Genomic DNA, 18,632 nt, shown 5'->3' with positions numbered 1-18,632 from the left:
ACTGTGGGCTAGGCACAGTGTTAAATGCATTCAATTTTCATCATTCTATTAAGTAAGTACTACTGTCACTGCCATATTACAGATGAGAAAATAAGGGTCAGAGAAATTACCTTGCTCAGGATCACAGCTAGTAAGCAGAAGAGTTAGGTCTTGTATATCTTTTCTTATATTTATCCTCAGACACCTTGTATTTTGTAATTGGAAACGGCACCCTTACTTTTTTTTTAATTAATTAATTAATTAATTAATTAATCAATCAATTTATGGCTGTGTTGGGTCTTCGTTTCTGTGCGAGGGCTTTCTATAGTTGCGGCAAGCGGGGGTCACTCTTCATCGCGGCGTGCGGGCCTCTCACTATCATGGCCTCTCTTGTTGTGGAGCACAGGCTCCAGATGCGCAGGCTCAGTAGTTGTGGCTCACGGGCCTAGTTGCTCCGTGGCATGTGGGATCTTCCCAGACCAGGGCTCGAACCCGTGTCCCCTGCATTGGCAGGCAGATTCTCAACCACTGTGCCACCAGGGAAGCCCCCGCACCCTTACTTTTTACTTGTTTTATTCTTTTTTTTTTTTTTTTTGCTGTTATATAGAAATACAAGTGGTTTTAGTAAACTTTTTAGAATCCAGACAATTCTATCTTTAGTCTTTCAATGGATGTATTTGAAATTTTACCACTTGTATGTAATGAAGTCTAAAGGTAATAAGTATCTTTATTCCTTTCCTGAAAATTACAAGACCTTAGATAACTTTAACTCTGATCACACCCCTCCTAACTTCCAAAAAGGTGAAATAGCAAGATTTTAGTCCCTTTTTCTAAATAACGCCTCCCCAAATTAAACATTGTTATTATTATTTTTATTTAAATTGTAAATGTAAATCTTATAATACTTATTTAGATTTGCATTTAGATTTAATGATTCCTTTGTTTGCTTTTCCTTCTTGAACCTTGGATCTTTCTTCTGTAGTCATTTTCCTTTTTTCTGAAGTACTTCTTTTAAAAAGTTCCTTTGGTGAAAACCCAGACAGTAATCTCTTAGTTTCTGTTTACCTAAAAATGTTGTTTTGCTCTTGTTATTGAAAGCCACTTTGCTGAGAAGAAAATTCTAGGCTGGCAGTTATTTTCTCTTAAAACTTGGAAGACGTTATTCTACTGTCTTTTGGCTTTGATTCTTGTTGCGATGCCTACTTTCAATCTTGTTTATCATTTGTTTGTAAGTGATGTGCCTTTTTTTTTAACATCTTTATTGGAGTATAATTGCTTTACAACGTTGTGTTAGAGTCTGCTGTATAACAAAGTGAATCAACTATATGTATACATATATCCCCATATCCCCTCCCTCTTGCATCTCCCTCCCACCCTCCATATTCACCCCTCTAGGTGGCCACAAAGCACTGAGCTGGTCTCCCTGTGCGATGCAGCTGCTTCCCATTAGCTATCTATTTTACATTTGGTAGTGTATATATGTCAATGCTACTCTCTCACTTCGTCCCAGCTTACCCTTCCCCCTCCCTGTGTCCTCAAGTCAGAGAGGGTGTGGAGAAAAGGGAAACTTCTTGCACTGTTGGTGAGAATGTAAATTGATACAGCCACTATGGAGAGCAGTATGGAGGTTCCTTAAAAAACGAAAAATACAACTAACATATGACCCAGCAATCCCACTACTGGGCATATACCCTGAGAAAACCATAATTCAAAAAGAGTCATGTACCACAATGTTCACTGCAGCTCTATTTACAATAGCCAGGACATGGAAGTAACCGAAGTGTCCACTGACAGATGAATGGATAAAGAAGATGTGGCATATATATACAATGGAATATTACTCAGCCATAAAAAGAAACAAAATTGAGTTATTTGTAGTGAGGTGGATGGATCTAGAGTCTGTCATACAGAGTGAAGTAAGTCAGAAAGAGAAAAACAAATACCATATGCTAACACATATATATGGAATCTTAAAAAAAAAAAAAAAAGGTTCTGACGAACCTAGGGGCAGGACAGGAGTAAAGATGCAGATGTAGAGAATGGACTTGATGTGCCTTTTTATCTCTGGTGGCTTTTACTTCTTGTTGGCTCTGGTGTTCTGCAGTTTCACTACAATGTGTCTAAATGTGAAATGCTCCTCAAATTTCTCCTTCTGGAACTCTGATTTGATGCTTTCTAGCTCTTCTCATTAGATCCTACATGTCTCAACATTTCTCTCATGCTCTTTGTCTCATTTTCTCTATGCTGAATTCTGCATAATTTCTTTGGATATATTGTCCAATTCACTAGTTGTCTCTCTAGCTTTGTTTAATCAGCTTTTAAACTCATTCATCTAGATTTTAATTTCAAAAAGTTCTACATGGTTCTTTACAGTCATTTTAATAGTTTCATATTGCTTGATCATTCAAAAATTCCATTTTATTTTCTGTAAATATATATACTCTTATTTTGTATTCTCTGTTGATAATGTCAATATCTGAAAATGTTGCGAAGTCAAAATATGTTGTTCACTTTGACTTTTATTTATGGTAATTTTTTTCTTTGTGTGTTTGGTAATTTTTTTATTATAAACTCATATTTTGTTAAATTTAATCTGCAAGAATCCAGAGAACCTAATTTAGGGATGCTTTTTTCCAGAAAAACAATTGTTTACTTTAGCTGGAAGCCAGCAGATGTAACTTATCCAGGACTATATTAACCCTTTCAATTTCCTGGTTAAACAGAAGAGTTTCAAGGTTAGCTCTCCCACTTTCTGTGTTTGTGTGTGTGCATACACATGCATCAGCAAGTGTGTATGTGCACTCCTCCATCTTAGGTTCCCAATTGTGGTGCTGGTGGTTACATTTGGTTCCCAGATATCTTAGGCTTTCTTATTCACTTACAGCTCACTGCTCTCTATTCTGGTTTCAACTCACTGTTCACCTCTTTCCCTCCTTGGAGATTGCCCTTATATATTCTTGAAAATCTTCAATGCATCAAATAATATGTTTTAACTTATCTAACATCCAGATTTATCATAGGTGGAGATACTACCTCTGTCTCAACTAACGTAGCTTTCATTTTTTTGTTGTTTAGCACAAAAGTTCTAGGGTTTGAGCATTCAATAAAATCACTAACATTAGTTTCATTGCTTTCTAGAGGTATGCATTTTACTTTTATTTATATAATAACAGACTGTTACAATGGAAAGGCATCCAAGTGATGATTTAGCACAGTGTTCCCTACCGGAGGCACTATGGGTATTTTGGGCATGATGATTCTTTGTCCTGTGAGACCTTCCCAAATGCTGGTCATTTAAAATCCCTAATGGCAGGTAACAGAATTGATTAAAAATATCACTCATTTCCAATAGCCTCCTAGGTTAAGAACTTTGATGCTTAATTCTCTCATTTTACAGATGGAAAATGTCTGCTTTTAAGATAAAGGGCAAAACCCGGAGATGGCCCCTGAAGAGGCTAAATGTGATCTAGCCCTCCTCTGTGCCTCTGGGCTCATTTGACCACACTCTACCTCATTCTCTCTGTGCTCTGGCCGAGTCGTCTTTCAGTTCCTTGGTGTGCCGTACTCCTTTCTGCTGCAGGGCCTTTGCATTTGTCTCCTTCTTCTGCCTAGTGGACTATTCCCATCTCCCACCCTTCTCTACTCCCTTTGCCTACTCTTACTCATCTTTCAGATTACATTTCAAACGTCACTTATTTAGGAAAGTTTCTCTGACCCCCCGACTAGGATCAAGATCCCCTGTTATATGCTTTAACAGCCCTCTGGATTTCTGTCAACCCATTTAATATGGTTTAAAATTTATATGTTATAACGATTATTTCCACCAATAGGCTGTGAAGTCCATGATGTCTGTTTTGTTCACCACTGATTCACCTGTACCTAACAAGTGCCTGCCACATAATAGGGGCTCAAAAATATTTGTTAAATAAAGGAGTAACCTAAAAAGCTGCTGATGTGTGACCCATTGAAAGAAGAAGGATGGAAAAGTTAAAGTGAAGACTCCCTTGACAATGTCCATCAGGACCTGGGTTGCGAAAGAAATATTCCTAAATATTAATTTACAAAGCCTTTCTGCTGCCATCTGTTCTCCAAATGGAAATCTCTCAATCTAGAGTATCTCAGAAGAAAACTTTTCCTTGCTAAACTACTGTGACAGTTGAGTCTTGCAAACAATTTTTCATTCAAGATGTTCAATAACTTCACATTTAATGCTAATATATATCTTCCAGAAAGCCAATAGCATGGAACTGCCACAGAGTCTAACTGGATATCCTTAACCTATTGCCAATATGAACTTTAGATAATTATGGATTTTTATAAGTTTTTCAGTTAATTGTTTCAACAATGATCTGTCTGCCACATATTTTGGAAATCTGAATCCCATTATCTGTATACTCCATCTGTTTCCTTGGATTGATCCATCAATATGATTCTATTTAAAAGCTACTTGTCCATACATACTGGTCATGTGTCTGTGAAAAAAGTACAACATATCCATATACTTTTTTGTCTCCATTCTCATCTAAGAAACTGACCTTGCTCTCCACTCACTGTGAACTTCTTCTGATGCCACAGACCACATGGGATTTACACTGTTGTGATTTCCTTCATACTGTGCCTTGTGACCAACATCTGACAACAGCCTCTTAGGTTAACTTGACTTTACAAACTGACCAAGCCCATAAAATCTCCATGAATCCTCAAGATGCCCAAGTCACTCAATGTCTACCTGTCCACTAAAGCACACAGAAGCTCTTTTGAATTCTCTGTTGTTATCCAGAGAAGGAAAAGAAAATTCCCTGCAAAGACTCTTATTTTTTGAGAATTCCCTCTTAAAGATAATTTCTCATAAGAGACTAGCTTGGTCAGCCAACCACCTGGCATAATGAAGCCCTGGGCAGTCCTTTTATTTTTCCCATAAACTTATGGTAAACCACAGAATAGTGAACCAAATATAAACTGCTGCTGTCTACATTTTTTCCCCCTTCAAGTGTAGTAAGGTTTCATTCTACTCTTAAAAAAGGAAAACCACCACCCCCTTAGATGACAACGGCATGAGTAAACAATAGGTTGGGAGAAAGAAGTACTTCAACATTTGAGAAAGCTGGATGCCTAGTGCTCCTGTACTCTTGAAAAGCCTAAAGAAAAATTGCTTCATAGGACTCGAGACCAAGCTTGGCACAGGTACAAATTGTCAGTATAACTCCTTCCTTTAAACAGTAAACTCAGGTGTGAACTGAGCCAACTGCATGAGTAAAATCAACTTATTGGGACTTACATAGAGGAGTTACTTCCTCTAAAAACGATTTCTCTTTGTAAGAAGCTAAAAGACTATGAACACACTTTCACCAAATAAAACACGGGCTTCTAGAGAGAGTTGAAGGGAAAAAAAAAATGGAAGAAGAAAGTGGAACAACAAAAAAGATGGTTAACAGGAGGCTGTGGCGTTTCCCAAGCAAGTAATATGAGCTTAATTGAGGCTGACGCATGACAGACTCGCGTGTACAGTATCGCCCCAGCTCCGACTGAAGCTGCTGACAGAGGGTAAATGGTGCACGGCAGCGGGGCTCGCCCTGGCCTGGTGTGGCATCGCGGTGCATGGAGCCTGTCAGGAGACGGCACGAGGGCTAATGAAGGGCAGCCCTTGTTTTTAAAATTCTTCTCAGTTTTGGATCAGACTCTACACCATGAAGACTTCTCAACCTTTTAGTGCTCAGTTAAGGATATGTGACACTTATTTAAAAATTAATGCATTCTAATCAATTTCAAGTTAGACAGTGAAGAGTCTGCAAAACGGGAGACAAAAGAGAAAAAGGCAGAAGGAGAAGAGAAAAAAAGAACGAGACAGGATGAACGCTATGGATATGGAAGAGGTAGGAGCCGTAAGAAATATGGCATAAGAAGTACCTACATGTTTTTGGACATCTTTGCAGAAAGAATTTTGTAAGGATAGGCATACCAACATAAGAAGTCAGGGGAAATAGAACACATTCTTTGTATATTCTCCCAATAAAAAGTCTAGGAACCAAAATGTGAAAAGACAAATGCAAAAAGAAAAAGTTAACATTTGAAAAAAAAATTACAATTGTAATTGTTTAAAAAGAACAACTTTTTTTTTCAGCGATCACAAGACGACTGTATATCCCACTATTAAAACATTTTCTTCACTGCCCCATTATGGGAAATCTTCCAAAATGACTGAATATGTGCTTTAATTGAAAGATATAGTAATGTTTATATGCTCCACTGAATAAATATTAACATTAAGAAAAAAATTATCACGTTTTAAATACGACCATTATACATATAACAGAAAAAAGAAACCAGACTGTTTCTTATCTCACAGTGACATTTGTGAAATATTCAGGTTAGATGCAAAATAAATGACAAAAATTGTGGATTGACTAAGTGTCCAGACATGAGAGTATAAGTCTCTATTTCTGTTTTACTTATCTTATTGTCATTATAGGAAAGTGTTTAATTGCTAATTTTATTTACATGTTCCAGGGACCTGAAGATCAACACATATGTAATCCACATTTTATAGGTTAACCATTACCTACAAAAGATTTCTTTAAAAAGGCTCTTGCCATCTTAGTATAACTAGTGAAAGGGAGGGAAAAATCACTCTGGGTTATATGACCAAATTTATTTAATGAAGACCACAGTTTAACTTAGACTGAAAACCTGTTGTCTCATTTTCTATTAATCCTCACTAAAACAAATCTCTAGAAACAAATCTCTATCTAACCAGATCAGGTGCTGATAACAGAATGAGAGTAGACACATTTATAGTCACATGAAAATCCTGATACCTCGGTTTTAAACTCATGATAAAATGGCTTTTTCAAAAAAGGAATTTGTGAATCCATAAATTTGTACCCAAAGAAAAAGAACTTTTTTTTTTTTTTTTTAATCCAAAAAATGTGTTTATTGGGATGGTTTCCCATTCATCTTGATTCCAGGGGCTTTTAGTGCTGCTTCCGTCTGAAGGAGCACCCTTCTGTAAGCCTTGCTTTTCCTCCTGTAGGCTGGCAGAGGACGGTAGAGCAGCCAACACACAAAACTACTGTTTGTGCATGGCTAAAGACGGTGGTGATTTTATAGCATCCTGGGCATTTCACATCCATGAAATAGGAATTGGGGCTCTGCACCAGGCGCTTCTTCTTGTGTTTCCTCTTCTCCTCTTCTGGAGAGGGATGAAGGAGATCCTTTGCGAGAGGCATGTTCTCGTGGGGAGGTCGTCACCGTCGGAAAAGCAAGAACTCTTTAATAACATTTACTTTTTCTGCAAATAGGCTTAACCGAAAATGATCATTTTGTCACATTTTAAAATAAGAGTAACTCTTTTTTTTCTTTGCTTTCTATATTTGGTTTTTATATTCCAAAGATATTAATTTAGGGTATTGACATTAAAATTCAAATATTTTCTAATGACATCATCTTGATTACCTCCAAGTGACTTGAAAAGTTTTCCATAGAATCTTACACTCGCTCTTTAACAACATGGACTGAGAAAGGTCATACACATGTAGAATGTATACAAATGGCCAAAACAGGTCGCTAAATTACCAGGGAGCCTTTAGGGGATTTACACACTGGAAGCGTGAACAGCGAATCAGAACTTCTAAACCTTCCACAGGTTATTTGCTCAAAAGCATGATAATGAAAACTGCGAAGAGCAATGGCAATAGAGCATAGACAATAAAGTTCAGCAGATAGATATTTTTTCTGTTCTACCTGTGTCTGATAAGAGATCTTATTTATAAGTCATTCCTTGAACCACTGGACTTCAGCCAAAGCAGGTAACACTACTCCAGTATTGTTTCTTGTTGAAGGTGCGTAGTTGTCAATGTCACCATGCTGGGACAATTTTCATTACAAATGGCTGGGATTGAAAGCAGTTCTAGGTTTCTTTACAGTTAGCATAAGGAAATCTAGGAGGAGGTGAGAGTCAGCCATATTAAGAAAGCAGCACAAATCAGCCTGACAACAACCGACAGTCACTTTCATTTAGTTTATTGATCGGACAGTCCGGATAGTCCAGATGCATTCTACAATTTGAGGGAAAAAATTCTTAAATAGGCATTTTGTCTATGTGCTAGGTAATAAGCTATCAAAGCAAAACAAGAGAAATGTAACCATAAATTTAATGATTCCTTTGAATCAAAATCATTTTATTCATTAGGCTGTAATATTAGAGTCAATTATCTAAGAAATTTGGGTAGAAGATAAAAATTGATTGGATGACTTCAAAGATGCTTTCCAAATCAAGGCTTCTTTGACTTTATGCCACATTTTGCTTGGTGTTTGGTCTGGGAGATGCCTCTGAAAGGAGAATGAGACTACAAGGCTGAAGAGATGATTGATTTGGGGTTTTTACCCAGAGCATCAACAGTAATCATTAATCATTGGCCTTTTTGAAGTGCTTAAGGACTCTACTGGGGCTGCCTATGTTTTCCACAGGCTTAGCCACAGAGCAATCCTAAGAGGATGATCTTAACAAAACTTGAGGGGAAAAAAAAACCCTAGAAAAGTATGCACTTTTTCTGACTCCCCTGGAACACTGAAGATGATTTTAAGAAGAATAAGACCAGTTAAATGCACCCTTTTAAAATTGATGCTACATGTATATAATAAGCATTTGGTCTAGCACCTCCCAAGCCTATATATCTTTATGAATTCAGTGTCTGTGTGAAGGGTCAGCTTTTTTCTTCTTTTTCTGTGTGTATAGCACAATTTTGGGGGGGGTGGCGAATATTTTGCTTAAAAGCTGGGATGCAGTCTTTTAAAATGTCTGTAAATATACTGTCATTATTTTGTGATAATACAGCTAAATTTCTAAATCCTTTACAAGTGAGATTCACAGTCCCATTCAGGATGGAATGATTTGCTAAAGGGCTGTCTGGACTTCACCAGCAAGCCCCCTTCCATGTGGATTTGGAATCACTGGTCCATGAGGTACCACTGAATCTCCCAAACAAAACCAGCACATTTAACTCACCAATGTGATTTCATTTTTTTTTTTTTTTTTGTTGAAGGGTGATGACATGGCAGTGAGGGGTGCATACTAGATAAATGCTTAAAATAATTTTATGATGACACAATATTCAGAAGAAAGACTTTAAGAGTTAGGACGTTTCTTAAAATAAGAACATGGCTTCTATGCAGAAGTAAAGTCTTGTAATTAAATTAGTAAAATGTACCATATTATTCATCTTTCTATCCAATATTTATTGTCTGTCTACTATACTCAAAGTATTAGATTCAGGAAGGGGATTGTAAAAATTAATAAGATATGATCCCTGTCTCAGAGTTTATAATCTCAAATTATTTGGGAGTTTTTTTCATCATTACTACAAATGTAATTATTTTTAAAGCTATTTTTAACCACCCAAAAAGACATTCTGTATCTTTCTAATGATGTTCCAAAGCTGAGACCATCTTCATTAATTTAACCATTTAAAATGCTTGTTCAATATTACTTGCTTCCTTTTCTTAGAGTAAGCTCTTCTTTTAATGAATTCTCTTTCAAAAAGCAAAACTATACCAATTCACTTAATCCCTCCCCAAAGCATATACCCAGTTTTTCAGTAGCATTAAGCAGCACAGTATAAGAGGAACTTCTTAAAATTTACTGATATATAAATAAAATGAGATCCATTAAATCTTTATCGTAACCATATATCCCACCAAAAAATTTTTTTTCCAATGAGAATTCTTTCTATAGATCTTTTACTTCCAACCCCATTTTTACTAGTTAACCTAGTTAAAATGATTTCAAAAGAACAAGTATTTGACTGAAGGTATAGTGACTGCAAAAGTTGCTAAGTCTCATGTTCGCTACACCCACAGACAAATGCTAATTAAAACGCTAAAGGAGTGAAAATTCATCCTGATCATTTAACATCAATTTCGAGCAATATGGAAAGAGTAGAATAAGAAACAAGAGGTGTTGAAGATTTTGTTTTTCTGACCAAGAAAGGTCAGATATAGTGCATCAGAATGCTGCAACTTAAGAAAATCATTATTTTAAATGTTGAGATTCCAGTGAATAGAGTAGTTTTCAAATGTTAAAATCTTTGCAGTAGGCTCTGACCTCAGAATAACAAGAAAATGACAGGCGCTTACTTTTCCACATATAAAAATGACACTTATTGTAAGGTCATTATATAAAAAGGCCTATTTCCCTTTCATGAAATAAATAATTATACCATTGATTCAATATATTTGCCAGCATGTCTATATGTGGTTTAAGTGGTTATTTCAATGACCTAAATATAGAAGAGAATACCAACAAACTTAAAAACTATGGTCCAAGTGGCCCGTAGCCCTTGTGTATCATTTTTCCTTGGCAAATCATTTACACTGCTTCCTCAAGAGCCCCTTAAGTGTTTTATTTATACACATGGTGCTTTACTGATCACATCTAGAGGACTGGGTGCACTTTGTTGTAAAAATTAAACAGTTGGTTAAATAGATATGTAACTGAATTGCAAATGATATGGAAGTCTTAGCTAATTCTACTGGAAGGATGCCTTCTTTAAGAAATTCTAAAAGGGGTTAAAGTGAAAATGTTCAAAAGAGGAAAGTATGGGGTGAGTATTTATTTGTATTACAGAAAGAGTTTACCCTAGAGTGCTTGGGGAGCCAGCCTCCAAGATGGTCCCCATGATTCCCACCCCCTGGCATGCACACCTGTATAGTCCCTTCCACACTGCATCAGGGTTGGTCTATGTGATTGCTAGACTATTACAGAAGGGATGATATGTCAATTCCAAGATCAGGTTCTAAAAGACATTGAGGCTTTTGTCTTGGCTGTTTTCACCTTTACCCTCTCTTGGATCACTTGCTCTGGGAGAAGCCAGCTGCCATGTTGTGAGTATACCCACCTATGGAGAGGCCCAAGGGGTGGAATAAAACCCTGGGCCAGCAGCAATTTGAGTGAGCTTCGAAGCATATTTTCTAGCCCCAGCCAAGCTTTCTGATCACTGCTGCCCCTATGGGGTGGTACAAGCAGGAAGACTTGGTAAAGGAGGAGAAACTCAAGCTGATAGGTAAGATTTAGATGCACACAGTGACCTGAAGGTTGTATGTCGCCCATGGATGAGTTTTGTTTGACCCACAGTGTTTTAAAAATTAGGAACTTCCATGAGGATATCTGAATTTCTAGCTTTGCTTGAAAGTTAGACCATCTAGTAACTTCAGATTCAGCCTCCATCCCAGCTGCCCCTTCTTGGGACAGGATGTACGCCAGTCTCCACCATGCCCTACGCCTGACCTACTTCACTTCTCTCCTTTACCTGTCAGGCTCTTCTAAGTGGCATCACTGTAGAGAAAAGAATTACCCAGGACTGCAAACGCAGGCTGGACAGGCCTAAGTAGGTATTACTCTAAGTTGCAATGAAAATGCCTATAGTTTTTACTTCACCTGTCTTTACCCCATTCTCAATGGCCCCAGATATTTGAGTTATAGACTCCTCATGTAGAGAGATGGAAGGGTGAGCATCTAGTACCTAAAGAACTATTTCTGGAGGCAGGCAAATCCACGCAGTTAAAAGTAGTAGCATGCTTGGCTACTGGCTCAGAAGCAGGAGAGGCTGTAGTGGAAAAAGAGGAAGCTATGATCTTGTCCTTTTCCTTCTGCCTGGAAAAGTGGAGGAACCAAGTCTCCCTTCTTCTTCTACCTCTCAGCTTACTTGTTTACCCTCCTGCATATTTCTTTCCCTTTTAATACAGTTCCTAGTGTACACTATGGGCCAGCCTCCCCTGGATAAATGTGTCAGGGGGTGAAGGAAGGGAAGGAGACACTGTACAGATTGTTCCATCTCTATTATCCCCACGGGCCAGACCTGGGTTTGTCACCCTTTACTGGGAGGGGTAAAACAAAGACCTGTGGAAGGTGGCGCCTGAGCATGGTGGAAGACCAGGTTGGAAAGGCAGTTGGGAAAATTTGTGGGGGTCAGGAACACAACCGAAACCAAAAATAATCCAGCTCTAGGGGAAAATATTTATGATGTACACCAAGAGGAAATTTTGTTGATATTTTGGACTAGTTTCCTCTGCACAACTTTTCAGAAGAGGCTCATCTCGAGAGAGGTATAATATCCAGACAAATTGATGTTCACACTTATATATTTAACTAATAAATGAACTCAGCTTCTATATGGTGAGCCACTTTACTTGAGAACAATGTCCATTTTGACACATTTTACTAACCTATTCGAAACGAGAGGAATCCCCTATTCTAAATGAGGGTAAAATTGTACTCGGTGATCACCGCTGTATACTAAGAAATGTGCCATTAATTAGACAAGGTCATCAGATCCTAAATTAAACATGAAGAATCAGAAATTTGATGTTTTATAATCTCTTTAGTCTTTAACGTTCACGCAATATTTTTTTTCAAGTTCATTCCTTTGTTTTCTAGAAATACCCTGGTGTACAGGAATATGCCCAAATAGCTCCATAAGAAAGAGGTGATATGTAGAAACAGGTTGAAATCTAGAAGCAAAATAATCGGTAGTTTCTGTGTGTATAGGAGTTTCAAATTATTTGAAAGCTCCAAAGAACTCTCAACAGATGTCTATGGATGGTGAGCAGGCAAACATATGTACACACCATGCAGCCCTTTTAACCAGAATGCTGGATTTTCTCTTTTCTTGAACTTTCCAGTTTACCATGTTAATAGTCACAGGCAATTCCCACCTGCAGAAACATTGCATCTGGTGGAATGCCAGTTTAGCAAGATACTCTGTAAAGAAAGGGCTTGTGATGAAATAAATCTGGGAGCACTACCCAAGTCCCATATTTGTTTGAATTTGAAAAATAATATGAAGGATAATGTTGAAGACATTGTCCACCACATCCCACAGCATCTCTCTTGTGAGAGTCCGTGAAAAGAATGACACAAAAAACTAGGGGCTAAGGAAAGCTGTGCTTTTCCAAACCAAGTGGTATGTATTAATCTTTTGGTTACTTTGACTCTTAAAACTGATCAGACTTTCCCCTTTGGTCAATAGGAAGTTCAGGGCAAACCTATAACCCACTTCTAATTAATGAATAGGGCCTTAGAAAATGCATTTCTGACTAACTTTAAGTTAGTTATCATTTTCTCTTTGTCCTGCTTTTCTTTAATCCTAGTGCACCTTAGATTCTTTCTAGAAGCATAAGAAAGCAAAAATAGAGAGGAAGATGGAAAGTGAGGAGAGGGAGAGACAGAGAGAATGGGATAGAAAGACAAAAACATAATCACAATTTAATGAAATCCTACTTTGTGTTAGGTGTTGTACTAACTCTTTACATGTATGAGTTCTAATCCTTTATGTGTATAACTCTTTAGATGTATCTTCTTAAGGACCTGTGAAGTTGTTAAGAGCCCCATTTTATAGGTAATGAAAATGAGGCATAAAGAGATTGGATAACTTATCCAAACCAACACAGTTAGTTGGTGCAGGCAATGCTGGGATTCAAACCCAGGCAGTCTAGCGCCAGAGCACCCACTATGCAAAATTAATAAACAGATGAAAGGGTTTGGCCTCCACTCTATACTGTTCTACTCTTATCCTTGAACCCTTGGTTAACTCTCAGACCAAAAAAAAAAGTTTATTTCTAAAGCTTCTTCATCTGGCACTGACAGCCCCAAATCCTAAATGTACAGCATACTTACTGGGCAACGACAGGAAATGCTGCAAGGAAACTGTGAGCCAGAAGGACTTAACTAAATTGTTTTTTAAGCAGGATGAGCTCATGAAGGTTTTGTCGTTGTTATCAGGTGTTGCTAAATGCCAACAGTAGCTGTTTTTCTCCCTTACAGGTAGCCAGAAGTCACAGCTGGGTATGCGGGGGTGGGGTGGGGAGTGAGGGAGGAGGTGGGAGGTAGGGGGTGGTACGATGGGTGATAGGAAGCTATCCTTGTTTGGCATTTACTGAGCTGGTCTGAACATGTAATGCCCCCTTTGACTAAGAAAGCTGTGAGCATCTCTTGTAAGGGGAAGGGATTTCAGAAATTCCTAGGACATATTTTGAGATCCGAAGTGTGAAAAAGTCAGTTCAAGTAAAACAGTATCGAGTTCCTAGGGGAAAAAAAATCTGAATAAGACAAATCTTGACAATTAAAAAAAGTACTGTTACTGTTAAAAACCAAACCAAACACAAAACAAAACAAAATAAAATAATGACTATTTATGCTCAGAAAAAAAGACAGTGAATGTTATTGAAAAATTATATAAACCCTTCCACACCTCTGCTGTACATCAATGGCAAAATCAGCCCCACACCATTAGGACCAAAAGTCCTCTGTGGGAAAAGTGTTCCTCAGAGCCTCTGTGATATTAGGAAACGGGCTCTTAATCTCATTATGTTGTCAACAAGGTCCCAGTTAATCAGTGTCACATTCATTTGGGTTTAGCCTGTTACACTTTTGCTTGCAATTAAATGCCACAAGGTCCAAATCAGCTTAAACGAGTCATTTTTCCCCCTGGTATGGCTGAGTAACACAGCCAGCATGGCAATACAGCTTGGGTAAAATATACCATAATTAATTACCAGAAGCCTAAAGAGAACCCACTCTATGAGTCTCCACATTTTATTTAACGGATTAAAAATAAAATACTGTCAGCAATAAACACTCCTGACTCGTAATAACTGTTTAGTTGACATAAAGAATGTTTCAGTCATGTAATAGGTTTTTAAAAAATTAAGTAGCACATGTACTTAGCAGACTATATGGACAATATTATCAAGTAATTCTATGGGACTAATGATTTAAAAAGAAAAATTGATCCTTGATATATTTCCATAAAGGTGCTCCTTTAAAGCTTAGAATATCAGGAAAAATCACCCAAATAAGTGTTTACAAAATTCACATAAATATTGACGTGAAGTAGCTTGAACTCTGCGGTTTTACTGTTTGATATTTTGACCACAATTTCCCAGCATACACATCCCTTATAAACATATGGTACAGCTACTTCCTAAAGGCTATCTGATAATAAAGACTCTTAATTTTAAGTGCACCAGAATGTCTTAAAAATCCATTAGCCTCAGTATTTCTATATTAAAAACATAATCAGTTTCATATTTATTTGAGGCATTTCAAAATTTGTTATCAAAAGGTATTAAAACTATTTAACAATAAACATTTCAGGATTAAGAATCTATCTGGCAGAAAGCTTTGATAAGTCTCCATCTTCCTTAATTTTTTGAGCTGTTATTCTTTAAGCTCTGGGTTACTTCAGCTGAATTCTGCCAAACTTTTGCATACCAATTACTCATTTTCAGCAACATTCAGGGTACGCCCCTTGCCATTTATGGACCTGTCTAAGCAAAAGATTTGAGGGAAAAAAAGTTTCATTCACTCAATGAACATTAAGTCCCGGGTACTGGCCGAGGTTGAGGTCAAAGGGTGAATAGGACCTAGTCCCCGGTATAATTACTCTTAATTAGGAAAGGAATATGTTAGAATTAATGATTTAATTTTCACTTTTGACATGCCATTGCTCATGTTACCTTTAGAAATGCTCATATTTAAAAAATGCAGCCTCGGGCTTCCCTGGTGGCGCAGTGGTTGGGAATCTGCCTGCCAATGCAGGAGACACGGGTTCGAGCCCTGGTCTGGGAAGATCCCACATGCCACGGAGCAAATGGGCCTGTGAGCCACAACTACTGAGCCTGCGCGTCTGGAGCCTGTGCTCCGCAACAGGAGAGGCCGCGATAGTGAGAAGCCCGCGCACCGCAATGAAGAGTGACCCCCGCTTGCCGCAACTAGAGAAAGCCCTCGCACAGAAACGAAGATCCACAACAGCCATAAATAAATAAATAAAGCACACCTAGTATAGTGTAATTAAAAAAAAAAAATTGAAAAAAAAATGCAGCCTATGAAATGGTCTATTAGAGCAATTGTCACATGAGGAACTAAGGCCTGCATTTTTCAGCTCTTCCCATTCTTAACGGCCTTTAACCCAGCAATCAGAATAACGTGGTTTAGACTCCATCCACGTGTTTTCTTAAGAATTTATGGAAATATATTGTCTTTATCTACATGTGAATTGTTCCAGGCCACCAAAGGGCCCTAGTTATGATCATTCCTGCTCTATCAAAATCTAAATCCAATTTCAAATGTGTTTATTTATTCAATTTCCCAAAGCCCTTCAGAAAAATTACTCCTAAGAACGCTAAAATGTGGACCATTCTCATTAACTGAAAATGACACCTAACAGCACGTGCCACTTTTCTTCTCTTGCCTTGCTGATGATACTTGATACAGAGAATCCTTGTTTCGTGACGAAATAACTGGTGAACTCCTATTGCTCATCAGCTTAAAGGTCAAGGGTCATGCTGGTCACTCATGCTTATGAACACAAACAGGACAGACCTACCTCCTACGATGAGGCATGGAACGATGACTAGAAATGACCAAATACCAGAGAAACAATAAATAAAAAGAGTGTCAACAAAGCATGGAGCACCTAGTTGGTACCAAATAAATTAGACCAGACACATTTATAAACGTTTCCCAGTAGAAATAAATGTTTAAATATAAAAAATACAGTAAACAGAATCACTTTGCTGTACAGCAGAAATTAACACAACATTGTAAATCAACTATACTTCAATTAAAAAAAAGAAAAAAAATGCAGTAAATAATTTTTGATTCAGAATTTTAGTCCAGAATGTTCTGAGTATGAGCAAAATTGTTTATGCACAGTAGACATGCCAACTGGTTTTTACTGAACATCAATACTTACTGTCATTGGGGTATTATTGACTCTGACTTCTTGTTGGTCAATATTTTCCCTTAGAAAAGCACCTTGGATTTTCCTGCCTCTGTACTTTTATTTAAGCAGTTCCTTTCACCTAGAATGCCTTCTCCATAAGTTCCATATATCCAAATACTACTCACTGCCCAAAAGCCAGGCGAAACTTCCCCTCTCCTCCTCATGAAGGTTTCCCTGATCCCAGCAACTGGAGATAAGTGCTTCCTTCTTTGACGCTCCACAGAACTATCCTTGAGACATGATTAAGTCACTACAAGTTAGACTTGTCAGCCCAACATTTATTGAAATTCATCTCCTTTCTTAGACTGCAAATGCCTTGAGGGCAAGTGAAGGACTGCATTTTATTCATATTTGCCTATTCAGAAGCCTTAGCATGAGGAACTGCACACAGCAGATGGAATATCTACAAATTCATGATCTCAACGAACGACTACAAATAACCGTCACGGTGCAACTCACACCCGACACTAATTTTAAACAGTTGTAAAAATTCATTCATTCGTGATTTTTTGAACTTTCACCTTTGAATGTTTTAGGAGATAGAGACAGAGCAGAGAACAAAACAGACCCGTTCTCATGGATTTTACCTTCTGATGGGAAAAAAAAGACAATAAACAAAAAAACTTAAGACTACAAAGTCAGGTAGTGATAAGCGTAGGGTAAGGGGAGAATGAAAGAGATAGTATTTTAGACAGGGTGGTCAGGAAAAGAGCTTTCTGGGGAGGCCACACTTGAACAAAGCAAGTGTGAGCCATAGGGAATATCTGGGAGCAGGGCTTCTGGGCAGAAGAAATAGCAAGAACAGAGACATTGTGGCAAAAACGTGCTAGGCATTTCAGAGAAATGGGTAAAGAAAAGTGGTAGGAATTACGGTTGGAGGGACAAGTGGCCAAATAGTGGGAGGCCGTGTGGACCATATACAGTGAAGACTGGATTTTATGCCAAATGTGATACAAGTTACTGGCTGTTCTGATCAGAGGATGGCATGATCTAAGTTTGCAAAGTATCACTCTGGCTGCTAATAAGGATAAAAAAGACAGTATTGGGGCGCTTGTAGAAAGGAGAGCAATTAGGAGATTACCATAGCAGCCTAGGGGAGAGGTGCTGGGGGCTTGGATCAGAATGGTAACAGTGGTGGTGAAGAGAAGTGGGCAGATTTGGAATGTCCTTTGAAGGTGGAGCCTGTATTTGATGATAGATTGGATATGAGGTGTGAGATAGAGGGAGGAATCCAAGTTGGCTCCAACGTTTTGGGTTAAACTACTAAATGGAAGGTAAAACCATTAACTGAAATGGAAGACACTGGAGGAAGAGAAGGATGGTGGGGAAAACAAGAGGTCTGTCCTGGGTACGTTAAGCTTGAGCTGACAAATAGCATTCAATTGGACATATCAAGTAGGTAGCTAAATAAAAGCCTACAGCTGGAGACATATATTTGAGACTTATGGGAATATAGCTGCAATTTATTTATACATACACATGCTTTGAGGCTATAAGGTTAACATTAACTGGTATACTTTAAAGCCCACTTATAACCTATTAAAGTTAACTGATTTTAAAAAATAAAGTCACTTTAATCTGTTGCCTATCATATCAACAGTTGACCCTAATCCCAGAGGCATAAATAAGCATGCACATTTTGGTCAAACTTTAATCATAAAAAAGAATAAAGTATATTCTACCATAAATATTTCAGCAAATAGTCATATGAAGGAACATGAATGTTTAATTTAGAGATCACCTCTGTCATTGTATGTTAGACAGCATGTCTGTGATTTCCTCTAGAAATTCCAAAATGCAGCCAAGTTTTTTCCATGTATAACTGAAAGGGATCCTTCCCCATTATTTGCCACCTTTTTCTTTATCTCTTGTCCT

General features: G+C 37.8%; 2 protein-coding genes across 10 annotated transcripts in view; both read right to left on the bottom strand.

Annotated features, from left to right (window-relative positions):
* Window positions 1-18,632, bottom strand: part of VTI1A (vesicle transport through interaction with t-SNAREs 1A) — a 346,106-nt gene that overhangs the window by 200,843 nt on the left and 126,631 nt on the right. The gene's annotated exons all lie outside the window — the stretch shown is intronic.
* On the bottom strand, window positions 6,906-7,238 carry LOC137767794 (small ribosomal subunit protein eS27). The gene has a single exon (XM_068549049.1). It carries the CDS (start codon window positions 7,203-7,205, stop codon window positions 6,951-6,953), a length of 255 nt encoding a protein of 84 aa, XP_068405150.1. The 5' UTR covers window positions 7,206-7,238; the 3' UTR covers window positions 6,906-6,950.

This window comes from Eschrichtius robustus, chromosome 7, assembly GCF_028021215.1.
Source record: "Eschrichtius robustus isolate mEscRob2 chromosome 7, mEscRob2.pri, whole genome shotgun sequence".
In the NCBI taxonomy this organism is placed as follows: domain Eukaryota; kingdom Metazoa; phylum Chordata; class Mammalia; order Artiodactyla; family Eschrichtiidae; genus Eschrichtius; species Eschrichtius robustus.
This window is presented reverse-complemented; position numbering and strand designations above follow the sequence as displayed.

Coding starts and splice junctions, on each gene's coding strand:
- LOC137767794 (XM_068549049.1), bottom strand. CDS start 7,205: ATGCCTCTCGCAAAGGATCTCCTTCATCCCTCTCCAGAAGAGGAGAAG.